Source organism: Podarcis filfolensis, assembly GCF_964270895.1.
Source record: "Podarcis filfolensis genome assembly, chromosome: 12".
NCBI lineage: Eukaryota > Metazoa > Chordata > Lepidosauria > Squamata > Lacertidae > Podarcis > Podarcis filfolensis.
The window spans coordinates 20,744,216-20,770,254 of NC_139614.1; the positions used below are offsets into that span (position 1 = coordinate 20,744,216).

At 41.8% G+C, this 26,039-nt stretch overlaps 1 protein-coding gene and 1 long non-coding RNA gene across 14 annotated transcripts in view; one reads left to right on the forward strand and one right to left on the reverse strand.

Annotated features, from left to right (window-relative positions):
• The first annotated feature begins 566 nt into the window (after nucleotides 1–566).
• Nucleotides 567–26,039, forward strand: part of LOC310745617 — a 33,270-nt gene continuing 7,797 nt past the window's right edge. Inside the window, exons 1-2 of the long non-coding RNA XR_014540233.1 lie at nucleotides 567–1,082; nucleotides 1,113–2,642. This is a non-coding gene — a long non-coding RNA (uncharacterized lncRNA). The remainder of the gene's footprint in view (nucleotides 1,083–1,112; nucleotides 2,643–26,039) is intronic.
• PLCL2 (phospholipase C like 2) overlaps nucleotides 16,528–26,039 on the reverse strand; it is a 134,711-nt gene continuing 125,199 nt past the window's right edge. For 11 of the 13 annotated variants that reach the window (XM_083577671.1, XM_083577669.1, XM_083577672.1 and 8 more), the window contains 2 exons: nucleotides 22,447–22,556; nucleotides 16,778–17,823 (listed from right to left, as the gene is read on the reverse strand). In XM_083577671.1, the coding sequence (XP_083433797.1) occupies nucleotides 17,644–17,823; nucleotides 22,447–22,556 (290 nt within the window). In that variant the 3' untranslated portion in view covers nucleotides 16,778–17,643. Of the gene's footprint in view, nucleotides 16,728–16,777; nucleotides 17,824–22,446; nucleotides 22,557–26,039 lie in introns of those variants that run through there. The other 2 variants (XM_083577668.1, XM_083577667.1) reach the window with 1 other exon arrangement.

The following is a 26,039-nucleotide window of genomic DNA, read 5'->3' on the forward strand; positions in this document are numbered from 1 at the left end:
GACTCAAAAAACGGAAAACTCTTTCGTCTTGCGCGTTTTTCGTCTTGCGAGGCATTCGTCTTGCGAGGTACCACTGTATTGCCTATTTTAACTATGGCGATTTATATAGAATCATAGACATGGAGCTGGAATGGACCACAAGAGTCATCTAGTCCCAAATTCATGCAATGCAGCCATATTTTGCCAAATGTGGGACTTGAACCCACAACCCTGAGATTAAGAATCCCATGCTCTACCAACTGAGCTGTCCCAGCTGTAATTTTTATATTTTGATTGGATTTTTATCGTGCATTTCAATTATGGGTGTTTATATTTTAATGCCTGCACAATTGGTTTTTATACTTGCAAACCGCTTGGAAGCTTATTCTGGCATTAAGTGTTATATAAATAAATACATAAGACAGTAACGGCAATCGGTATTGGTGTCAGGTAAGCTTCCCCTGTTTAGGGAAGTTTTTAATGTCTGATGTTTTATTGCTTTTTTATTGTTACTATTATCATTAATTCTGTTGGGAGCCATCCAGAGTGGCTGGGGAAACCAGGAGTATAAATAAGTTGTTGTTGTTGTTGTTACAGTGTTGGGCTGAGACAGTGAATAAACCCTCTGCACTCCTTTCTTGCACAAAGGGCAGGTTGTAGCAGGGCTGCACTTTTAGCCCCGGCCCCATTGTCTGGGTTTCTTTGTCCAAATACAATGGCTAAAGCACCAGCCCCTCCTTGCACGTGGGGGTTGTGTGCCATTGGCACACTCACACAACCAACTGCTCTAATTGGGCAGCGCCCCCTACATGTGAGGAGGCGCAAGCACCTTGGCTTGGTTTTTGTATGCAGACAACCACATGCAGTTGCTATGAGAAGATCCATTGTTGGGACAGGGTGTGGCTCCTCTCCAGTCTGCATCCAGGTATGCTCTACATGGAAGTAACAAGTGTACATGGCTTTAGTTTTTGTGTAATTCTCTCTTTTCTTGAGTGATGCACAAAGGGTGGAGAAAAAGGAGCTCCAAAAATGGGCCAAGCAGGAAGAAAGGAGGGAGGGGTTATTCAGGGGCTCACTAGTACAAGTAATTTTTTACTCGACCTGTTTGGGAGTCCAAAGACTCCTCTCTCAAGAGCTTAAAAAACCTGAGAATTCTACAAACCTAGCCAACTGCAGAAACAGCTTGGAATAATATCGTCGCAAAACAGATTTCTCTTTCTCTGCATCTAAGGTGAGCCTTTGCAATGACCCTTCTGGGCTGCGTTGTTTAGACTCCCCTTGCTAGTCTCTGGTTTGTCAATTGGAGAAGCAGGGATCTCTCTCAGTGTGAATAGCAGATGTCAGATATGCTGAATCCGGTTAATTAATGCATTTTTGCCTTTTGAGTCATACTGTACAAATATGTTTACCCCTTTTTCTCAGTGCTACCATATATGCTGCGTAGATTACTCATATGGTGAGAGCATCTGGGGCTCTGTGTTGTGTGGTACAGGGAACGGGAATGAACCCGGACTCTCTGCCTCCCTTAACAAACAACTGATGCTGATAAAGCCTCACTGTTTCAGCTGTCCATCTACATTGGTCCATGTAGCTCAGTATTGTCCACACTGATTGACAGCAGCTCTCCGGGTTTTTTAGGCAGGGTTCCCTCCCCCCATCCTACCTGGAGATAACAGAGATCAAACCTGTGCCCTTTGCCACTGAGCTGTGGCCCTTTCCATGGCTGCCTTGCTACCAGACGTGCTTTTTTCCTGGATCAGGACTTGTGTGAACAGTCACAGATACTCACAAACCATAATCAATGTTTTCTTTTGTATAGGCATTTCCACATCCTGAAGAAGGTGAACTTCCTTTAAGGAATCCGTAGGGGATTGCTCAACTTCTGTAAGAGCCAAAATAGCACAAAACCTTTGGAGAACTCTGAGGCTTACAAAAAATAAATAAATCCTCGCAGCGTTCTGCATCATTGTTTGTATTTGCCTGTCAAACAAGTGCTTGCTTCTTTCTATTTTCTTAGCTAAAACTGGACACAAGTGTAGAAAATGTGAATGATGGTGGGGATGGAAGAGTCACGCTTTAAGAAGAAAGAGACAGTGAGAGACATGAATATTATTAAGATGCTATTAGGGCCAAATGCAGTGAAATGTGCTTCACAGTCACCTGGTTCACAGGCTCAAGAAAAGAGTCTAGCTTAAAGGAAAACAGAAGGAAATGGTTGCAGGGTGAACTGAAATAACCTGAAGATATCAAAACAAGTAGGTATCTTTACTGCTGTTTTTATCTTGACAATGTTGATTCTACTTATCTGCCTGTCCCCAGCCTGTTCCACCCCTGCCCATTTTTTAATTCTTTGAAATTCCAACTATATTCATTTCCCTCATTACTTACATATTATGCTTTCATTCCTGTTAGGTCCTGTTAGGTCTCCTGTTAGGAGAATCCCAGAACAGCAGTGGGCAATTTCTTAAAATATTGCATTGAAACAGGATTAACTTGCCATCTGAACTCAGTTGATGAGGTAGAGAGTCAGATCTTCTGAAGCAATGAATTCCATAACTTGATCCCTGTTGATGAGATGATCTGGTCCTGCATCCTTGTTCTCACATCCCACAGGGTGGAGGAATAAATAATTAAACATCTCCTAGGCCTACAGGGCCTTGAAGGTAAGGGTCAGCATCTTGAATTTCTCCAGCAAACAAATTCAGAACCAATGTCACTGATCTAATATCAGTGTTTTGTAATATGGCTGAATAAACTAGGTTACCATCAGCAGCCTCACCAATGCATATTGCACCAATTGACATTTCCAGACATTTTCAAGAATGACCCAGGTAGTGTTCTAAGATTTTGGCGAGGAGTAGGCTGTATGCTGAGACCCTTCTAATTCCTGGCTAGCTTCCTGATAAAGCAATACAGTGGTACTTCGGGTTACAGATGCTTCAGGTTACAGACTCTGCTAACCCAGAAATAGTACCTCGGGTTAAGAACTTTGCTTCTGGATGAGAACAGAAATCATGCAGCAGCAGTGGGAGGCCCCATTAGCTAAAGTGGTGCTTCAGGTTAAGAATGGACCTCCAGAACGAATTAAGTTCTTAACCCGAGGTACCACGGTAGGCCATTAGGGAAACAAAGGGAGCAGTTCTGTGCTAGGCCCCAAGAGGACCTTGCTTCCCCCATAGCTGCTGCCTTGGACTCAAGCAGAAATCAGGCATGGCTCTGATTCTCTGGCTTCCCAGCCTGTTGCTTTGCTGCCAGCTTCAGGCTCACATAACTCTCAACTGTAGCCTTTGTCTTTATGTTTAAGGAAGCTTTTAATATTTGATGAATTATTGTATTTAATATTTTGTTGGAAGCAGCCCAGAGTGCCTGGGGAAACCCAGCCAGATGGGTGGGGTATAAAATTATTATTATTATTATTATTATTATTATTATTATTATTATTATTATTATACCTCGGTTTAAGAACAGTCCAGTTCAAGAACGATTTGGTGAGAACTTTGCCTCGGAATCCGAATGGTGGAAGGGCACCAGCGGCAGGAGGCCTCATTAGGGAAAGCGCGCCTCGGTATAAGAACGGAATTCCGGAACAGATTAAGTTCGTAAACCGAGGTACCACTGTATTATTATTATTATTATTATAACCACCAGCCAGCTGAGGAAGGGGGACCTACCCATTTCCCATCAAGCATAGAGCTGTTCCCTTTGTTTCCTTAGGGGTGGCGTGCAACACTATGACAGTATTTTAATCTGGAAGTGTTCAGGGTGCTGGGTAACTGGCAAAATTAATACAGTCATACCTCAGAAGTCGAACGCCTTGCGAGACGAATGTTTTGGCTCCGAAACGCCGCAAACCTGGAAGTGAGTGTTCCAGTTTGCAAATGTTCTTTGGAACCCCGGATGTCCGACGCAGGTTCCAATTGGCTGCAGGAGCTTCCTGCAGCCAATCGGAAGCTGAGCCTTGATTTCTGAACATTTTGGAAGTTGAATGGACTTCTGGAACAGATTCCATTCAACTTCTGAGGTACGACTGTATTTCCAAGTAAAAGCTGGAGCTGGCACAGCAGCTGAGGCTGGAAGCACACTTTCAATTCTGGTTCAAGCTTGGCGTGGAAGAGCCACGCTTCAGCAGTATTAGTAGGAGCCCAGTTTTGAAAGGGCCAATGTGTGGCAGCTCCTCATTTGCCTCCCTAGGGAAACATGCGCGTAGGATTTCAAGTCTATAGATGGCAGAGTCTCTGTTCACTACTACCATCTCCCCCGTAACCAAATTCTGGAAGCTGTTCAAACACCCAAGCATGGAAATACACATTTACACACGCTGTCTCAATCTGATGGCTTCCTTTCATGCCTACAGGAGCACCTATTTCAAACTGGCTGGCATTTTGTCCAGGGACCACGATAATATGCCGAGCTGCCATTATGTCCTTGTTTGATCACATCATTACCACCCTACAAAAGAAGAAAACATTTTTTTCCAGTGCTCCAGCCTTTGTTATCTGCTGAAAATGCCTCCGTAGGAGATATTGCCATGGGGTGTTTTACACAGACCGTTTGTTAGAGAAAATAGAGGGGGATGTTCCTTTGCAGATTCCGGCAAGCACAATCCAGCATTTAAGAACCGCATTTGTTCCTCCACGAGTCTCTCGTACAAGTGAGATACTTTTTTCCCTCCTCTTTAAAAGAACCACCATGATATTAATTAATTTGGACAGAAAATCCTCAGTAGAACAGGTGGAGTCTTTTAGCCATTTGTATATTAACACTCCTAAGTGAGGAATGTTCCTTTCATGTCTGCTCTTTTTAAAGAAACCAAGTCTTCGTCATGCACTTCTGCGACAAGACATAGGAATGCACGCAGAGCCCTGCTGGATCAGACCAAAGGTCCTCCTGCTCCAACATCCTTTTCCCTACAGTGGCTGGTCAAATGCCTCTGGGAAGCTCAGAATTAGGACACAAAGGCAGCAGCCTTCTCCGGCGGTTGCTCCCCAGAGTCTGGCATTCAGTGAAATGAGTGCTCATAAGGTTGCGCATTGCCTTTTTGAAGAGTAGGCATTACTCTCCATGGATCTATCTAATTCCCTTTTAAAGCCATCTAAGCAAGTAGCCATGACTAAGCCCATGTAAGAAACGCCATGAACGAATTAGATAGATTTCCCAGAGGTAACAAGTTAATTCAGAACAAAGCCACATGAGTAATAAAAGAGTCTAGAGAAGACTCCCCCCCCCCTTGAAAAGGAGCCTGCGTATTATTGCGAGCTACTTGTGGCCTTGCTCATTGGCTTGGCTTCTAACAATTTAGTTGGCAGTCGTAAGTTAGGAGTGGAAGGTGGTGCCTAGTGGCCAAGGTAAGGGCTGAGGCCCATGTTCTGTCCAGGTGTATTCATGGCAAGTGAGGGAAATAGGGGTGGGTTTGGGGCTAAAAGTCACAGCACACGCTTTTGCTGCTGATTAGAGAAAAATCAGGTTTGCAGAGGGAGGAAGAAACTCCAAGCCTAATATAGGCATTGTGGGTACCTGCTTCCTCACCTTCTGCTCAACCTATATATGGGTAAAAAAAATTCCATGACCCTGAACCAGTGCTGACAAGAAGCATGTCATCTGTAAAAAGCCTTGGACCCGGGTGGAGACAAACATCACCATCAAATGAGTGCAATTGATCATGGCATCATAGAGCTAGAAGGGACCCCGAGGGTCATCTAGTCCAACCCCCTGCAATGCAGGAATGCTGCCACAGCCACCGTTGGGTGGACTCAAACCACCAACCTTCTGGTTAACAGCCAGACGCACCGACTCACTGTGCCACCTTTCTACAAGGTGTGCATCTTCCTGTGCATCACCCGGTAAGTGCTGAAACCGGCTCCCTCGCCTCCCCTATTCTTCACAAGGGGATTCAATTCTCAGAGTGGTTTAATAATCCTTCTTCCCAGAGAACTCCAGGAATTGCAGTTCTGTGAGTGGCATAGGAGTCTCCTAACAACTCTCAGCACCATTAATAAACTACAGTTCCCAAGATCCTTTGGGAAAGTAATAACTACAAAGTGACATGAGAGTGCTTTAAATGGATAGCATAGACGTGACCTAAGTGTCCTATATTCCATGGATTCTGCGAAAGGCTGCACTGACCCTTCATACCACAAGGGGAAGCAAAGAGAGTTACTATTGCATGGATTGCAGAGGTATAAAGTTACACTCAAGTCCTAGAGGTGGTGTTTGTTTGTTTTAGCATAGCGTTTTTTTCCCAAGTGTGGCTTTCTGGGAGGAAACGTGGGGCAGCTGTAGTTAGAATAGGTCCTAAGATGGCTATTAGGAAAAGTTGAGGACGATGGATGAGGCCAAACCATAGGAGACTATGATGGTGGAGGTGCAGATTAGGAACAAAGTTTACCTCTTTTGTTAGGATAATTTAGACACTGCATGAAGTGGGACTCGGACTCCTAGGCCAGGCTATGGCCAAATGGGGGAAAAGGGTAGAGAGGGAGAGTCTGCTTAACCCTTTCCCCTCTTGTACTTTTTTTTAGCACCAAATTGCCCTCAGGCTGCTTTTTGAACTGTGAGCAGGGAGGGAAGGGCAGGGTCCCCAGATGCGCTTGACTCCAGTTGTCTTTTGGAGGGAGTGTGGAATGCAGGGGAAATAATGTACTCTATAGCAAGAATCTTAGAGCTGCTCTCCTGGGACAAGAGAGAAAGAATGTAAGCAGCTCCCTTTTGAAGACTGGCTTTCCGCTCCCGTTTCTCCAGCAGCATTAATGTTGTGCCTCTAACATTAAGAACATGAGCTTTTGTTTGCTGTTAGTCCATCAGCAGGACACCAAAAAGAAAGCAGGAAGCTGAAGTCTATAAATATTATCACTTAATTATATGGGGTTTGTATCGATGAGTCTTCACCGCAGGCACCATAACAAACAAAGGGTTTCCTCTTATTGTAGCCATGTGATTTTATTATTTACTGAGAAAAGATAAGAGCTGCAAACTGGAAAGCAGAAGCACTCTCTGATGCAACTATTTCACTCTCCCATCGCCCTGAGTTGCAAGGGCAGCCTTCCTAGAGTTTCTTCCAGCAATGTAGCAATTCCAGTGTGAGAGCCAATGTGTTGTAGTGGTTAAGAGCGGTAGACTTGTAATCTGGGGAACCAGGTTCGCGTCCCCGCTCCTCCACATGCAGCTGCTGGGTGACCTTGGGCCAGTCACACTTCTCTGAAGTCTCTCAGCCCCACTCACCTCACAGTTTTTTGTGGGGGAGGAAGGGAAAGGAGAATGTTAGCCGCTTTGAGACTCCTTTGGGTAGTGATAAAGCGGGATATCAAATCCAAACTACTCCTCCTCCTCCTCTTCCAGTGGAGGCTCTCACATGGACTCTGGGAAGCTCTTGCAAGATCTCATGAGAGCATCCCAGAGCTCAAAAGCTATTTTTGTGCAAGGTTTTCCCAGCATGGAAATAGCTTTTAAGCTCTCCACCGTCATTGCATTTAATTTGTGCAATTTCAATTGGCCAGTCACCAAGTATGTCAAGTTGCAATTGTACAAGTTTAAATGTGTGTAAGTTGTGAGTGATCTGTAATCTGTTTACAAATGTGCAGGTTGAACAGGTGCTAAATGGGCTTCAAAAGGTAGCATAATGTAGGAATCTAAATCTAAAGTTGCCTGTTATAGCTTATAAAGCCCATGCGACCAGGCTGCTTGAAAGATCTCCTCTTTTGGCAATCTGCTCATCCTTTAAGAATGGATGTTCTGACCCTCTCGCATGTGTCATTTGTAGGGGAAACCTACTGTGAAAGACACTTGTATTTCAAGGAGATAGGTTGATTGGTCTGTAAGATTCTTCCTCCCTGCTTAGTAGCACCTTGGCAAGCGGCAAGGGTTCATTGTTTGCTTTTACCCAGGCCTAAGTAGCAGCAGGATGTGGGAAGACCTGCTGGTGGGCCAGGTGTAGGCTGAGTACCTGCCAGCAGGAATGCAGCTGCAGAGTTGATTAACTGTGCTGGTCCCTGTAGATTGGCCTAGTTTGACAGGTGGGTTGAATTTAGGTATTAGGCCAATAAGCCACCAAGAGTCTAGAAGAGAAGAGCTTTTTTCAGTTCCAGCACCAGTGCCATTTGAAGAGAACGAGGGAGGCATTCATGGTGAGTCCTGACACCTCTTTTTCTAGAAAAATAGCACTGTGGAAGAGTATATAAGTTTATCAGGTGGGGTCTGACCCCTGGAGGTTCATTGTAGGCCCTGACATAGCTCAGCTGGTAGAGCATGGGTAGGCAAACTAAGGCCCGGGGGCCGAATCCGGCCCAATCGCCTTCTAAATCCGGCCCACAGATGGTCCAGGAATCAGTGTGTTTTTATATGAGTAGAATGTGTCTTTTTATTTAAAATGCATCTCTGGGTTATTTGTGGGGCATAGGATTTTTTTTTTCTCTCCAAAATATAGTCTGGCCCCCCACAAGTTCTGAGGGACTGTGGACTGGCCCCCTGCTGAAAAAGTTTTCTGATCCCTGTGGTAGAGGATGAGGCTCTTCTTAATCTCAAGGTTATGGGTTCAAGTCCTATGTTGGGTGAAAGATTCCTGCATTGCAGGGGGTTGAACTGGTGAGGATCCTCGTGGTCCTTCGAACTCTGATTCTCTGAAAGGGTGCAACAAACAGGCCAGCTGGAATCTTCCTGTTACTGATCGCTGGAGTTCAGGATAACTGAATGGGGAAGTGTTTTATCTTGTTCATGCTATGTTAGTTTGCTTGAAGTCTGTTTTGCTGTTTTTGTTGTGCTGTGTTTAAGCCTGCTATTTAATGAAAGAAATGTGATGTCCCTGAATAATAAATTTTTGAAAAGCTGTTGCATTTGGCAAAAACATCATTGCACCCTGTATGTGTGGAATGTTGGGTTATCTTCCTCTTTGTTTGAAAACGTTCCTTTTCCCCATAAGCATTTGATTCTGTTCCTGTTTAATGCATCTAGTGTATGGTGCTGCTGTTTGTGGTTTTGCTGCTCCTTTTAGTTAGTTAATTTGTGTTTTAATGGTTGGGTTATTTTTGCTTTTATATTTGTAAGCCTCTTTGAGCAAATTCTTGGTGGATGGGGAAAGTGGGGCATATACCCATTAACCAAGCTAAATTCATATTTGACTATCTTCCTGCATATCTTCATAATGTTATGCTTTCTTGTTGTTGTTTCTGGAAATAATACAAGGTGATGCAGCATTGTTAAAACAAGCATTGGGGGGGGGGATAAGTAGCTTTTAATTGTATATTTTATGAAACAAGGGAGATTTAGTACACACATCAAATTGATTGTTTCAATTTTTCATAGCAATAGAAATGATTAAAAAAAACCCATCTATACAGATCAGAGAAATGTTTTCAGGGAAGGAGAAAGAGATAGCAAACTATGACAGATGCTAAATGTTAATCCTTCATCCAGTCTAGAAAATTATAGGAAAGTAATAGAATACCTGGAAATTTTGTGCCATATGGAAGAAGTTGGAGGCAGGAGGAGACTGACCTGATCTTTCAGTGGTATTTATGTTAAAAATAAAATGTATTGGGAAGACCTAGACATATGTGATTAAAATGACTAAGAAATGAAATGAATGCAATTCAAATGAATTTTTAAAATGAAAATGAATTGAGAAATTGAAACAAAATTTTGCACACCTTTTAGTAAAGAATTTTAGCCTCTTGCAACTTGAACAAACAGTACCTAATTGACGCAAACTCTGCTGTGTTATTGAAATTAAAGGGTTTAGTTTGTTCATATTTTCTGGCATACCGAATTAACTGTGTTCTTTTGGGATTTATTTATGTTTAAGTGGGTTGTAATTGTGCTGTGCTTTGTGATGCCTTCTGAGCACTAAAGTCATCCTGTACTATATTTGAAACTGATTTACTAGCTGAACAACATCATTACACAACGTAAACACCATTAAGCATGGTAGATAAATGTAAACATCTAGCAGGTCTTGCCTCTGTCCGGTTGTAATTCACATTGCCCTAAAGCTAAGTGGTCACTAATTTAATTCAGACCGAAATTAGTTGGCAACTATGTCAACTGCATTATTCAACTTTTTAGAAATAGTGTATTACACTGAAGCTGGCTGGGAAATTACCCTGAGGTATGCTGCTTCAGTCTAAAGAATCGCACACACTACTAACATTTTGGGAGCTGTAGTTTTTTAAGGGTACTAACGCCCCTGTTCCTCTCAGAGCTTCATTACTCAGAGTAGCTTAACACTCAATTCCTCTTTCAGGAAACTCCAGGAATCATAGTTCTGTGGTTTTCTACCAACTCTCAACACCCTTAAACTGCAACTCCCAGAATTCTTTGGGACAATCCATAACTGTTTAAAGTGGTATCATAGTTCTTTAAATGTACGGTGTGATTGTGGTCCTGGTCAAGATTAGCTGGTTATCTTTGTGTTCTTAACAGCTATGAGTTCTTATCAGGTGGAATAAAAATAAGATAGATAGATAGATAGATAGATAGATAGATATAATAAACCTTTAATTTGTGGGTGCTGCTTAGCCGCAAAAATACAGAAGGCCTCCGATGAAAAGTATTTGGTGTTCCAGAAGTGTGTATCTCATCATAGCTAAAATAGGCACATCATGAAATATGTCAGAATCAGGTAACAGCCTCAGCACTGTCACTTTTTGCAGAGCAGGGAGACAAAATAAGCCCCTTTCTCGGTAATTGGTTGCTCTACTGTACTTATCCCCATTTTCTTACTGCCAAGTCTCATTTGCTCATTTATTCTGTGATTTGGATTGACAGTGCCTCTCCACAGTCATTCTCATTACAGTAGCCCAAGGGGCATAGTGGTCTTACTTAACGTAGGAAGGACTCCGACAGGGAAGTGTTGCCTGCTAGAATCCTGCTCAGAAGATTCTGTAGTGCTGATCATGGCATTTGATTCTTTCCTACCTGCTGGTAACTTGCTAGATGAGGCAGCCGGCATGACTGTAGTTCATCAGCCATCTTTTGCATGCGTCCTTGGAAAAGGACCACAGCTCAGTGGCAGTCTGACCTGGTATAAAGTAGTTTACTATTTTAATTTGTTGTGCCTAAAGTAAATGGACAGCTGAGACACAGTTTTCACTGTATGAATGTGCATAAGTGGGCAGCACCGGCCCTACCATTGTGAAGCAGCTGCCTCAGGCAGCTGATTGTGGGTGTCAAGAAAGGCAGAAAATTGTTACCTGCAGATATTGTTGCATTGTTTCTCTGCCAGGGGAGGGAAAGAGCTGCTTGTGGGACTTCTGCTTCCAGTGCCTGCCTTGGGATACATGATGTGGCATTGAGGGGAATTTGGTGTCCTGCCTCAGACAGCAAAATGTCATGGAATGACTCTGGCTGGTGCTACGGATAAACGTTCTGTGCACTCCACATCGTGTGCAAACACATTCGTCATGTGGTTGTGTCCATTTGTGTTTAGACCTAGGCTTCCAACCACGCCCTTTCTTGCTTCCAGACTCTGCATGTGATTGGGCTTTCTGAATGGTGAATGAATGCATATGTGGTGAGGTGCATGGTATGCTTACATAGGCTGGTTCTTTAGCCGCTGCCAGAGTCTTTACAACATTAATGCATTCACAAGCATATTTAGCACATACCTGCAGATTTCGAAAGGCATATGCTGCTTGACTGAGAGCAGAAAGGGCCGGGTGCGAAAATGAGAAAGACATTTCACTTAATCCTGTGGCAGAAAGTAGGGCTTGTGAGCCTTTGTACTTGTCACTAGTCATAAAAAACAATATCCTTCATGGCTTGTGCTTAATTCATTACCATTTCAATATGAAAAAGGGCTCCATCCCTTGCAAGCCTTTTATCCCCTAATTAGATTTTCCTGTTATTGATGCTCTCATAATAATGGCTGCATCTGAATGGAATTTATGCAGTTAGATGACATTTTTTAAAAAAAAACACTGCACAGAACCAGTGCATAGAGGCACCGTATGTAAAGTGCCACTAACTGCATGTCGTTTCCCTGATAAGCTCTCTGCACTGTTTCTCTCTCTCTCTCTCTCTCTCTCTCTCTCTCTCTCTCTCTCTCTCTCACACACACACACACACACACACACACCCCTACCTCTCAACCGTCTAATGTTGTGACATCTGTGGCATTTAAATGTCTTACTATGAAATGTTTCTCTCCCCCCCCCCCGCCCGCCTTCCAGTACAAAACCCTTTAACACTGAGGCAAATCGTGCTCAGCAGAGAAAGCGAATGCGTGCATCGGAGTGATTTAGAGGACACTGTATTTCCAATGATGTCATTGTAAATGAGGCTGAGCAGTTCGGCTGAAAACACCCATCTGAAAGCCAAGACCTTTCTGGTGGTGGAAATTGCTCAGTAGCTGCTCAGGGCTTTACCCACATCCAGTAGATTAGGGATGGAGAACCTGTGGCCCTCTGAATGTCACTGGACTACAATTCCCATCAGCCCCAGCAGCATGGCCAGTAGGAAGGGAATTGTAGTCAAACAACTTCTGTAGGCCTGCAGCTCTGTGGTAGATACACTGAGTTGCTGTTGAGTTTTATCAACAGACAAGCCTTCTGATTTAGTGTGTTAGTTGCGTTAGTGGCATTTAGTTGTTCAGACTTGTTGATGGTCTACAACAATTAAAAGAAAAGCAACCAACTAGGTCTTTAAGGTATGCACACAGCTGGTGAGCGGCCTGATAAAAATGTGGTTTATTCTGCAAAAAGTGGCATCTAACCACTAACTGAATTTCGTTGTATTAACACATCTAAGCTGGTGCCGTTGTTTGTCAGGAAATCTTTCACTAGCCTTGTGTTGTCCAAGTGACCACAAAAACAATAAGGTATCTTGTAGTTCTTTAAGAAGATTCCAAGTAGTTCTATCCGAGGAGGGTGCAATGGCGTGCCAAATTATTATTATTAAATAGTAAATAATAATAGGGGGATAATGATATTCAGCATTAGCCATACTCAGAGCAGACACACTGGAATCAACAGAGTTACATAATGTAAGTCCATTTATTTCAATGTGACTGCTTGGAGGATGACAAATGTTGGATATTGCCCATAATTAAGAATTAGTCCTAGTTTCCTTAGAAGTATCTAGGCCTGTGTTTTGAACAGGGACAAATCTCAGCACTACCATTCTATAAATGATGACCAGCACCATGTTTTTCAGCCAAATTGGAACACAGCAATTATGTGCTGAAAAGCGCTCTAATGCCTTATCCAGATTTATTTGGTCCATCTACGTCAGTATTTTTTTTACAGAGATTGGCAATGGTTTCGGACAGACCTCTTGATGCAGCCATACCTGGAAAAGCCAGGGGTTGAACCTGAGGTCTCCTATGTGCAAAGTATTGAGCTGAAGCCCCAAAATTCCACCCAGTTGTGAGCGCCTCATGCCATTTAGCCAAGTGAAAAGTGTTATCCACCATTTAGCAGTGGTATCCTGAGTCAGGCTCAACATGTTAAATTTTATTTGGCCAATACTGGTTTGTTTAGCTGCAAGAGCAAGTTTTGACTGACTTATCATAGAATGATTGTCATCATTAGGCTAAATAGCTCGGCACAACTGCTGAGGATGATTTTGTTTTAACGTGATGTAACCTTTCCCAACCCAATATCCATTTGAAGTGCTTCAATTAAATGAATAAGCCTGTGTGAAAGAAAACGGGCACTTGCCTTTTAAAAACCATGTAAAGGGAGTTTTAAGTGATTCAGCAGAAAGCTGTTGCTGAGGGCCACTATACTGATAGAAGTATTTGGTGTATTATACTCTTTGCAGAAATCAGGATACATTGGGCAGTGTTGCAAGAACAGCCCAAGGTAATTCAAATGTCTGTGCTTCACCATCAGATAACTTGCATGGTTATATGATAGCATGCTGGTGTGGAGTGGTTATCTCAGATCAGCTCTTACAGAGAGCCTTGTAATCATGTGATACCCGCTGGTGGAGACAAGTTTATCAAGTGAAACCCAGAGCGTGTCATAAGTACCACCTCACTTCATCAGAGAAAATTGGATTCCACTTTAATCGGATAGAGTATTGATAAGTGTTTCACTTCCAATGTAAGGATTTTTTTTTAACTGCTTCAAAGTGGGGTGGGAGGAAGCGCCACATCTTTAACCCAGGGTGTATCAGGTTGACAGTTCAATAGTGGGAGCCATAGAAGTAAATCTGACTCATACAATGCTAGGACAACCTAGCCATTTTTGTCACTTTCATCATTGTCTGGAATACGGAATATATGAGCAGGTTCACATTGTCAAGTCACACCAACATTAAAAACAACAAACTGCACTTGCTGTTGAATTCCCTTTTCTACACAAATATTAATAGTTGCCAATGCATTGGGTCACCCTATGCAGTATGGACATATGAAATAAACCCAGGCCAATGTATCGTGCAAGTTCCCACGTAACTGCAAATGCCCTTTAAGTTTTTGCAAAATAAACGGCTTCTAATATCATGCTCCTTGCTCCAGGTGCAGCTGCTCCCTTGTCCATCCCATAATGACAATGAATTGTTCCTTAAGCAACATTAAAAGCACTTCACAGCAAGCCCTGTCTTGAACAAGGGTTGCCAGCTGTCTCGTTTTCCACATGATATCTCACTTCGGAGACTTTTTCTATCTTCCTTCAAGCAAGGGCCAATTATTTGTCCCCTACGCAGAGGCTAAGGGACAAATCATGCTGCTGCCTGCACAACTTTGGGGCCTTTTGGGGGGCACTGTGAACAAGTCTTTCTGACATCGGTTGGAAATGTCCATCAGACATTTCTCCTTCATTTCCCCCCCTCAGCTTATTAATAAGGCAGGTGCAGGGAGCCACTGGAATAAAATTGGAGCTCCTGTAACATTGGTCCTCATGCACATTGTGGCAGGTAAGAATGGTAGGATATGGCATTAGTTTGGATAACTAAACTTGACTGAAGGAGCCATGATTAGGTCTCTGGTTCTTGAGCAGAGAGGTCCGTAATTCCCTGTTCGCAACCAAAAAGTTCTTCCTCCCTCTGCCATTCCTGTTATAATAATAATAATAATAATAATAATAATAATAATAATAATAATTTATTATTTATACCCTGCCCATCTGGCTGAGTTTCCCCAGCCACTCTGGGCGGCTTCCAATCAAGTGTTAAAAACAATACAGCATTAAATATTAAAAACTTCCTTCAGGTGTCTTTTTAAAAGAAGATGGCTGCTTATTTCCTTCACATCTGAAGGGAGGGCGTTCCACAGGGCGGGCGCCACTACCGAGAAGGCCCTCTGTTTAGTCTTGTTACAGACTGTCCTTTCCTTGGCTGGTGCACCCAGTACCATGCAATCAGCAAATGCCAATAGATGTGACTCTGTCATATTTCCATGGGCTCAGGCAGCTGAGCCAATGAGCCAAGTCACCAGCACAAACTGCAGAAAGGTGTTGTGCCAGTTATGTTTTTGCTCTGGGAGGCAGTGCAGTGCAGAGGAAGGGACACCACAAATGGGATTGCAACATTAAAGGAAACCATTGCACTTTACTCTTGCTGTGCTTAAGTTTTACGGAAGAGGTTTCTTTTCGTGAAGAAAACAAAATCAGTTGAGGCACAGGCAGGAAGCAGAACTTCCTGGTGATTTTAGGTGTGTTTTGACGGCTTGATATTGCACTGGTAGGCTTATCTATATCTTTAAAGGTGTTTGGAAGGCAACTGGAGGACAGCAACACGCAATGATAAGGCTGCTAGTTCACTGAGCAAGAAAGTATCGTCTATCCCAGCATAGTTTAAGATAAGCAGAACACAGATAGCCCTTCTTTAGTTCCACAACTTGATACCGTTTCATCCACTGGACTTGAAAGGGGTGTTGAATTTGCACGACCACAAGACTAACACAACTGTAGTCTTTGCTTAAGTGGCGACCCACAGTTCAGAGGCTAGAGGCCTATTTAAAAGCCATCCCTTACCCCCACCTCTCTCGTGAAAAGGGAAGTGAGCTGTTCTGCTGGTTGCACCTCTTATCTGGCCACACCCAGGCTGTACCCGTCTCCACCCATTCAGCAGAGAACTAGCAAAGAAAAAGTGTCCAGGGGAAAACATCTCTTGGTGGCAAAAAGATTGGTGAACCGATTCTGCAGATGCAAAGTTAATGCAATCTACTCTGTATAGCCTTTCACTGTAGGACTGCCTATAGTATTGTCACTGGCTGATCCACTGTTCAGGTGGTAGTCCTGATTCAGTCCTTAAAGGTTCAGCCTACAACATTGCAGCTATTTATACTTCAGCTGGAACTCAGCGGAACTCAGTTCCGGCACCTCTCAGGTAGACGCCATTGCCATGATAAAAGAACAGAACATTTCCCCAGAAAAATAGCTCTGCTTGAACTGAAATCATTTGAGTAAGAAATCCTAACTGTGTTGCTTAAATGGTGTATCTTTTATTGAGAAGGCTTTGCTGGAAGGGAATGGTGTTTCTGAGGTGCACGAACATTTTGAATCAAGCTTGTCTTATCAGCCAAGCATGGTAAGCACTCACTTGATTATCTTGTCTCTAACAAAATCAGGGTTGACGCTGGCACTCAACAAAAAGACAATTTAAATCTCTTAAAACTGACTTCATTTGCTTCAAATTTATTGCACCTTGTGATGTCGTACCCCATTTTATTATTTTTAGCAGAAACATTAGGAGGCAGATCTTGGTTTGTATATTCAGCTTACAGTGAGTATGAAATTTCGAAAAACAAATCCATGTTAAAACCACGTAATGGGAAGATTGATGGATCTGGAAGTTTAAAAAGGCTATTTAAAAACCTGAAACAAAACAAAAATTGAACTTCAGTTTTAGGCCAATAACATGGGAATTGTATCATAAAACATTTTAATGTGAATTACTTCTTCACTTCCACGAAATGATAAAACTATGTACAGTATTTTGTTTGCAGTTTGGTCACTTTTACATTAGCTGTAGACATCTGCAGATGTTCTTAGGTGGAAATAGGTATATGCACCTTAATCAGGCATTTAATGGCTGACTGATTGCACATGTTCCTTCTATGCAACGGCTCTCCCACAGTGCACTGTGCCAGGAGTAAGCACTTTGTATTTACATTCCCCTTTTTATTTATGGCTCAACAACAAAAAAGAAACCCAAAAGAGTAGCACTTTCAAAGCTGAACACTGCCAAGTATCTTCATCATAGAATTTTGCTTAATCTGTGCATTTTGCTTACATTTTCAGCCCCGATTTTTAAGTTAGATGTGCAACAACAGGCCTAACACAACAAACTATTATAGAACTGCGCTGCTCCTAAATCAAGGAATCACTGCACACCTAGATTTTCCCCAAAAATCAAGGCACTTTTCTGAGCAATGACAAAAGCTCCTTCCCTTGCCATTATAACGTATTTCCAGTCAGGAAAACCAATTTGTTTTTCTGTTAAATGACAATGATATTTTTCTGCACAAGATTATTGAATCATGACATCTTTTACACATATACAGAGTGTTTTAGCCAGCAATATTATTTCCATGTTAGAACAATTCATATGCCTCTGCACACAGAATTGCTATGTACATTCACAGTTTTCATGGATAGTAATTAGCTTCTCCAGTTGTGCTTTTAAAATTCCAGGATTTCCCCTCCCACTAGTAGTAAGTGCAAAGCAAAATGTCTTGTGCAGCTACAATGGTTGCAGAGTTATAAACTCCAAAATAATGAGAATGTTCTTTCATTCTCCATTTTCTTCACCCGCCTTTTCAGGTATAGCCTCCAGGCTTCGACGGGGCTTTGAACCCTCGGCTGTTTCCGATCCTGGCTTATTCAGTCCACATGAAACAGTAGCATAGTGGATTTGCTTTAGGTTCTCCAGGGCTTTGTTCTTAGCATCTTTGAGAAGATCAGCCTGCCCCTGTTAAGAACAAAAGCAGTCACAACTATCAATAATGAGACCATTTTCTAGACTTGATTTATTGTACCACAGCCTAGTTCATGAAGATGAAAACCAGATTACTTTGAGCTAAGACACACACACACACTGGATTGAACTGCATTCAGCTGGCTGGATGCATTTAAAAGACAATAATATTTCCCACCAAACAATTCTGGGCAAATAACTTTTGCTAAGAGTTTTATTGTTGTGGACGGAATCCAAGAGCCATCAGGAGTTTATTATTCATTGTGATCCAGCAACTGCAGTGCCTTTATACTGAGCTTCTTTGTAACATTCAGAGTTAGGAAGAGAGTGCCCAGGGATAGCAGCTACCTTTCAAAAAAGAAAGAGGCATGTGTGTGCATGACCACAGGCTTCAGGTTATTTTCAGTTTCACTGGCCAGAGCTCCAGGCGTAGGCAGGAGAGCCCTATTCTGAACAGGAGTTCCACTAAGTAAGTGGTTTTGGCATGGGCTGAATGGCTTATGGGATAGGAGCAGTGCTTGTATGTAAAGAAAATGAGCATCTAGGAAGGGTTGGGTGATATAAACATCACATTTTTTCATTAGCAAATCCTTTGGAGCTGTTGGTGGGATGGCAGCATAGTCCTCTCGTAAGCGTAAGGAAAACTGCTTCTAGGACAATTCCCCCGACTTTCTCTGGAGGGTGGAATGCTTTGCAGAGCAGAAAACCACAAGTCTGGCAAAGTTCCAGACCTTGAGGATAAGGCAGACACTGCATTCTTCTAAGAAAAGCAGCTTGGACCATAAAATCATGGTCTAAGAATACAGAGCAAATCTTATAGAACTGGGAAAGACACCACTAGCTGAATAATAAAACAGAAAGACCAAAACCCCTATGAACATTCATATGGCAATGTTGAGTTTTTTTTCTGTAGGGAAGAACATCTATTCATTGGACTCTGGCTTCAGTGGCATTCTTTAATCTGTCAAAACAAAACTGGTATCCTTTTAAAATTCCCATGAAAAAGGAAACAAATAAAGATACATGAAACATTATATGGCAGAGCAGATGAATCATATGTACGTTATCACAAATGTTTCTATGAACTTCAGCACAGAATCATTTATTTAGTTCATGTTGTTTTCACTTTGGTTTGTTTAAATCTAAACTAATCTAGGCTGACTCTTGCTAAAATAAACCGAGTGAATTAAATGCTGGGTGCAATTTTCAGAGCGCTTGGAGTCCAGCTGCAGCCCAACTGAAGCAGTTTTCAGCTGCCTTGTCTGCTTATCTGTTACTTGTAAATAAAGTGAGCTATGACTGACAGGAAATTCAGAAGCTGCTAGCAATTGCAGAGGAACCCCAAGCAAAACTCAACACATGGAATTTTTTCTCTGCAAAAAGGGCATAGCCACATCCACCAAAACTCCAAACTAAGTCTTTGATCACAAATGTAAAGCAAATTATTTAAGAAGCTTAAGGCTGATATGTGGCTTCCAGAGAACAGTTGCAACTGAGTGAGCTCCGAAGCCTGTTCCTAAAGGTGAGCAAGTTAATTTTAATGGGAAGTAATTTAATAACACTTTCCACAAATGGCATATTCACTGCCCCATAAGGGCACTGTGATCGGCTAATGGAACCTGGCTAGTTTCTTCAAGGCTGATGATTATTGGCTTGTGGTAACACAGAGCAGACTCTTTTACTGGTAACACCAGTGCTTGTGGAAGACTCTCCCTACTGAAATACAAGAGTCCCTAAAAATGTTCGCCAGCTCCCGAAAAATGCGCTTGTTTAGGCAAACATTTCCCTGAATTGAACTTGTGGTTTGTTTTAAAACTGTTTTAATTGTTCATTTGCTTTACGTACATTTTAATTAAGGATGTTTTAACATTATTGTGTATTTTAATTATGGCTTGATTTTATAGTTGTAAATGGCTTATATGCCAAAATGGCTTCCAAGAGGTAAATTGATAAATAAAATGTTGCTTTCTGAAATATTACTAATAAATGAATTGTTTCATAGGGTCCTGAATTTGCTAGTTTTTGTATCTTAGGAGGGCAAACAGCAAGATAATTTTCTTAAAAGGACTTGTTCACTTTGTTCATCCGTCCACAGGTGCTTCGTAAGTGCAGCACTAGAGGCCAGGAAAGATGGGCTGCTTTGCTGAGATGTGTGGGAGGGAATTAAGATGAGGTTTACAGTTTGTATGTTGGATGTGTTTCTACAATAGAATTCTATGACAAGTTAGTGAGTGGGAAGAATGAAGCTGAGAGGAGGTGAGATGAAACTGTATTTTTGAAAAACTGAAAGAAAGCTTTCAAAAGTGTGTGGGAGAGAGAGAGAGTGCCATGAAATGTGATGTCGTTAAAATAGATTCCAGAGTTTAGTGCAGAGATGAGTTATTCGGTGGGCAAATGGGACCTTTATCTGTTTGGGGAAGAAAGACAGGGAATGAATTACAGACAGGCAGCTGCACTAACTTTGCCACTTCTTCCATTTTGCTGAATGGAAAACATTGCTGAGAACAAATGGAAACAACTCTGCATTTTAATTGTATACTTCCATATGAAAAAAGGCTTTGTTTATTATATGATTTTAAATTCATGCAAAATGTAAAGCAAAAATGTTAAGATGGAGTTATGCCTAGAGAAGTGTGAAGCGAGCATATGCAGTGCCTAAAAAAGAAAAGATGTTAATACTTTCCCTCCTGTGTACCTCATTAAGTACCATTGATACTTTTCAAAAGAGCGGCAAAGTATTTAATTTTCTCTTCCTAACTGCATTAATGTTAATTCAGCTGCTTCCTTTCAAAGAAGTAAACAGATTTCTAATAGCTTCATGGAGCCTCTTTAGAGCCCTAGCCGCTTCACATAAAAATCGGTTTTAATGATGCCAAGTTTATAGTCTGACAACGGGGGATTCTGATATCACTAGAATGCTTTTTAAAAAGAAAACATCAAAACAGGAACACCAAAACAGGAACACCAACAACACCGGCAAATGTTCTTTTAAATAACTGTTTTAAAGAAACAAAAAGTGCAATGATCTTTGATGTCTATCATTTCCCCATCCCAAATATGGCCATGCAAAGGTCTAAATCAACTAGTAAACCACCATGCTTATTCAAGGGGATGCATAATAATCAGTAAGTTTAATCGTGTCTTCAGGTTACTGAGGTGTGGATATAGCAATCAGAGGTTGAACCATGAAGCTTATGGCCATGGCCATAATGGTCTCTAAGTGTAATTTACTTCACATCGCTGTTGAGGACTCATTTTATTTGCACAAGTTCCATGTGTCAAAGGGCAGGGTCTAAATATGACACAACGTATATCCCCTGGGGCCATCGATTCCATGTGCCAGTGGCCCTTATTTTAGACATGTGATCTTTTACAGGGAAGTAGCGGCCTTTGTGCACAAGGCAGCTGAAGAGGTTAAAGAAGAGTTACGTTGAGGGTTGATACTAAGCTTGCGCCATGAATGCAAAGGAGACTTCAGGAATTGCCTGTTCAGAAGATCCTGAAGATTATTTGTAGTTCTTCATCCTTGCAGATTAGTGCTACTTCACAAGTGCACCTGACACCTAGGATCCCCTGTCCCCAATAGGGCCTCTGCCCACACTGGTTTTCACTGCATTGCATTCATTTCATCACTTTTCCATAATCCCCAGCTAAGGAGGTCAGTTAAACACATCAATAATAATAATATAATAAATTTTATTTATATCCCGCCCTCCCTGGCAAGAGCCGGGCTCAGGGCGGCCAACACCAGTAAAATTACAATAAAAATATAATGGGGGGCCAATTTAAAATGCAGCCTCATTTTAAAAGTAGCCCATAGATCAAAACCATAAGGGGAGGAAAACATAAGGGGTCAGACTGAGTCTAAACCAAAGGCCAGGCGGAACAGCTCTGTCTCGCAGGCCCTGCGGAAAGATGTCATGTCCCGCGTCTCTTGTGACAGAGCATTCCACCAAGTCGGGGCCACTACTGAAAAGGGCTTTAAAGGTCAAAACCAGCACCCTAAACCTGACCCTGTACTCCACCGGGAACCAGTGCAGCTGGTAAAGCACTGGATGAATGTGATCCTGTGGCAAGGACCCCGTAAGGAGCCTCGCCACAGCATTCTGCACCCGCTGGAGTTTCTGGGTCAGCTTCAAGGGCAGCCCCGTGATCAGGGTGAGAAAGGTAAGGGACCAACTGCTTAATACGGCGGAGATGGAAAAATGCCACCTTTGTGAAAGACTTCTGCTTGAGACCCTGGAGTGTTGCTGTTACTCCTGTCAGCCCCAGATATCAAGGCAATGATGGAAGCTGGTAGTCCAGCAACATCTGGAGAAGCAGATGTTCTCCACCCTTCATCATCTGTGCAGTTTTTATTCCTATGTCTTTGATGGCTAAAACTAGACAAGTATTCCAGCTGTATCTAACTAATAAAGGGTTGTGCTATACTGTTCATATCTAAGACACAAATGTTTCTGTAAATTCAACAAAAGGACAGCATTTCCAAGTATCACCAAACTTTGTATTCAGTAGAACCACACTTGGTATAGTGTAATGTTAATTATCATATTTTTGGCAATGGTCTAAGCATGGTGGTTTATGTTTCAAAAAGTATTCAACTTTAAAAAGTCATACCTTTAGGATTGTAATATTCCAGGTAAAGCTCTCCACTGCTTTTTGTAGCTTTCTCTCCTTTAAACCTTCCTTGGCTCCTATACTTTGTAAATTCTCATGGAACTCCATCGCTGGGGAAATGAAAAACAAAACAAAAGTGACCTAAGAGAATTTGAAGAAAATGAAGCGATACCTTATACAAGAAACCTCTGCCAACTATATATTAAAGTCATGTAAGATTTGCTGCAGCACAATGATTAATTTGCTTTAAATTAATGTGAGAACTAACAGGGATCACAGCTGAGTATAATCTCATTTTCACAAGGGTCTAGGGAGGGTCACCTGGTGCTGCCTCTCTTCTTTATCAGTGCCTCTGCTAAGCAATACAACATGATAGTGCATTAACTATTTTTGCATTAATACATACTGGATCTGATGCACTTGGTTTCTACCAACTAAACAAGGTGTCAGTTAATGATGACAGCTCATTAATTCTGAAACACAGAAATCTTCTTTGCAATTTCAAAAATTACAAATCTTCTTTGCAATTTCAAAAGAGGAAAGAAATAAAGAAAGGCCAATCTCGGGGCCCTTATAGATGAATAAAATATTTTCCCCTTTAGAACTGTATTCTTGAAAGTTTCAATGCAGTGTCTAGAAAGGTTCTAAAAGGCAAAATAGTCAAATGACATGAATGATAAATTGCCTCAGGAAACACACTAGAAGGCTGCCATTTGGCTAAAGAGTATTACTGCTAGAATGAATACTGTTGATAAGACTTCATTTCTTTTTCATATATGCTGTTTTAACAAGGAGAGTATCTTTCTGATGCAAAGAAACAGAATAGCAGCTCTGTGCAGATGGCTTTACCTGGCTCATGAGATGAGGATACCACTTTAAGACACTGAGAAATCACTTTTTTAAATACTATGTATAAAAGTATTAAGGGACGCGGGTGGCGCTGTGGGTTAAACCACAGAGCCTAGGACTTGCTGATCAGAAGGTCGGCGGTTCGAATCCCTGCGACGGGGTGAGCTCCCGTTGCTCGGTCCTAGCTCCTGCCAACCTAGCAGTTCAAAAGCACGTCAAAGTGCAAGTAGATAAATAGGTACCGCTCCGGCGGGAAGGTAAACGGCGTTTCCGTGTGCTGCTCTGGTTTGCCAGAAGCGGCTTAGTCATGCTGGCCACGTGACCTGGAAGCTGTACGCCGGCTCCCTCGGCCAATAAAGCGAGATGAGCGCCGCAACCCCAGAGTCGGTCACGAATGGACCTAACGGTCAGGGGTCCCTTTACCTTTTTAAAACTATTAACTTGTCAGGGAGATGACTAGGCTACAATTGTTCTACCTGACCTTCTAGTTTTTTTTATGTGGAATTACTTTGTATGAAAGAGGATTCACTCATGTGAACCTCCATCTGAAGTGGGACAACACAAACACCCCTAGAGCAAAGATAAAACTATTGTACATTTTACCTTAAAAAGTTAGTAGAGATCTATGTAGACTCGTGCATCTGCATAGACCAAGATACACAGAAGGATTTTTAATCTTAAACACAGCCCATGGGAAAATTGCACTGCAAACAAAGTTACACCCCCATGTGTTTGTGGGAATAAAAATGCAAGTCAAGGTTGTTGCTTCCTGAAAGAATTTGCAAAATCAGGATGCTATGTCAAAAATATTCATCTACCTTTCTCTTTACTCCTTCATAAAAGACGACTTGGTCATAATTAAATGCAGTGCAAAAAATATCCAGCAACATATTTTTTTCAGCACAAAACAAACATAAGGATAACTAAACACTGGAGGTTTATCAGCCAGACCAAGGTTACTTATTAATACAAATATTTGATAGGTTAATACTGAACCATATACAGTGGCCTGCTAAATCAGAACCTGAGCCATGGAGCAAGTCAGACTTCACACGCACACCCAGTTCAACAATTGCATCCACCACTTCCCCAACGCAACTTCAGCACTGAAGGCTTTTGTGCACTGTGGGGCTCCATGCCTAACTACTTGAATCAACAGTTTGCCACATGTCTTACTGAAAATGCCTGGGAATGGAAACAGTCTACATTGTTAGTAGGATCAGACATCCTTTCTATTGCCCATTTATGATGATTGCACATGCAAAAATTTTGCTTCACCTCCAGTCTGTGCACATCTCATAACATCCTGGTGGAATCCTGTAACTTTTTATACCACAAATAACTCAGTCGGTCTTAATCTCAGGGTCATGAGTTTTGAGCCCCGCGTTGGGTAAAAGGTTCTTGCATCACAGGGAGTTGGACTAGATGACTCTCATGGTCCCTTCCCAACTCTATGAATCTCTGAATCACATTTGTTTTCGTTGTACTTTTGTTAACAAAAGCTATAATCCCTCTTGGGAAAGCATTGCAAAGCAAACTAATACAAGGTTAATGCACTAGGACATGTTGCAGAAACATCGTAAATCACAGCCGTCATATGAAGCAGTCCCTAGGAGCTTCAGTGTATAAGGACCACAACATTCTTCACACTGACACAAAGAAATGGTTCCATGAAGGCAGAACAACACCTCAAAAATGCATGTGCTAACCAGACTGCTTAGTTGGGGTAATAAGTAATTCCACTGATACTTTTAGCAGTGCAATCCTGTGCCTGCCTGCTCTGTCTAAGTTCAATGGGTTCCTACTCAGAGTAGAACCACTTAAATTAATGAACCGAGTTCATGTCCACTAACCTCAAAGGGCCCACTCTTCAGTAGGACTAGTACTGAATACCACCCAATGGGCTTACTGACAGGTAAAGGGTTAAAGATCACAACCTTCCTAGACAATTCATCAGGCAGGAAGAAAGAGTTCTAACTAAAAAGCTTTTTATGCCATTTAGACCAACAAAAACATCTTTATGTTTTCTTTGTGATAAATGCAATGGTATCAATTGCACATTTATTTCCAGCATTTTGATCATTAAATCTTCATCTGTTCCACTCAACTGCAAAAATTGCATTCCTATCTGGTCCTAAAAAATGTAATTACACCTGCAAGACATGTATTACTTTCTGCTTTACAAACAAAACAAAACAAAATAGGTAGAAATTAAATGACCTATAACTGTGAGATCCTCTGGCTCGCAACTGTATATACATTGCTTCCAAATGGCATAAATCCATCCTTAGAGAAATCCTGCCAACACACTATATTTTCACTATTTCATTGTCAAATAAAAGATGGAAATAATTGAGACAGGGAAGCTGTATACTATGTATTATAAATATTATATGTGATTTTAAATGCTATTAAACTTCCCTGTCAGGTGGAAGCTGCTCATTTAATTCTTGTTCCAGTTAACGCTTTTAAATTTTGGCATTGGCAGACTGAGGCAAATCTTGATTCTTTTCCGAGTTAAGGCTAATGTGAGACCTTTGGCAAATCACTTGCCAAAACGTTTCACTCAGCCAAAAAGCAAGTTTTTTACTCATTGTAAATTGAAATGAAAAATGAAAGAATAGAATAATCAGCTGCAATGTTCCATGTATCAAAGAAACATAACTCTCACATAACTCGTAAAATCTTTAACACAAAAACCCAAAAGTAAGTAACTGAAATTCGTCTGTTGAATCATGTTGGTT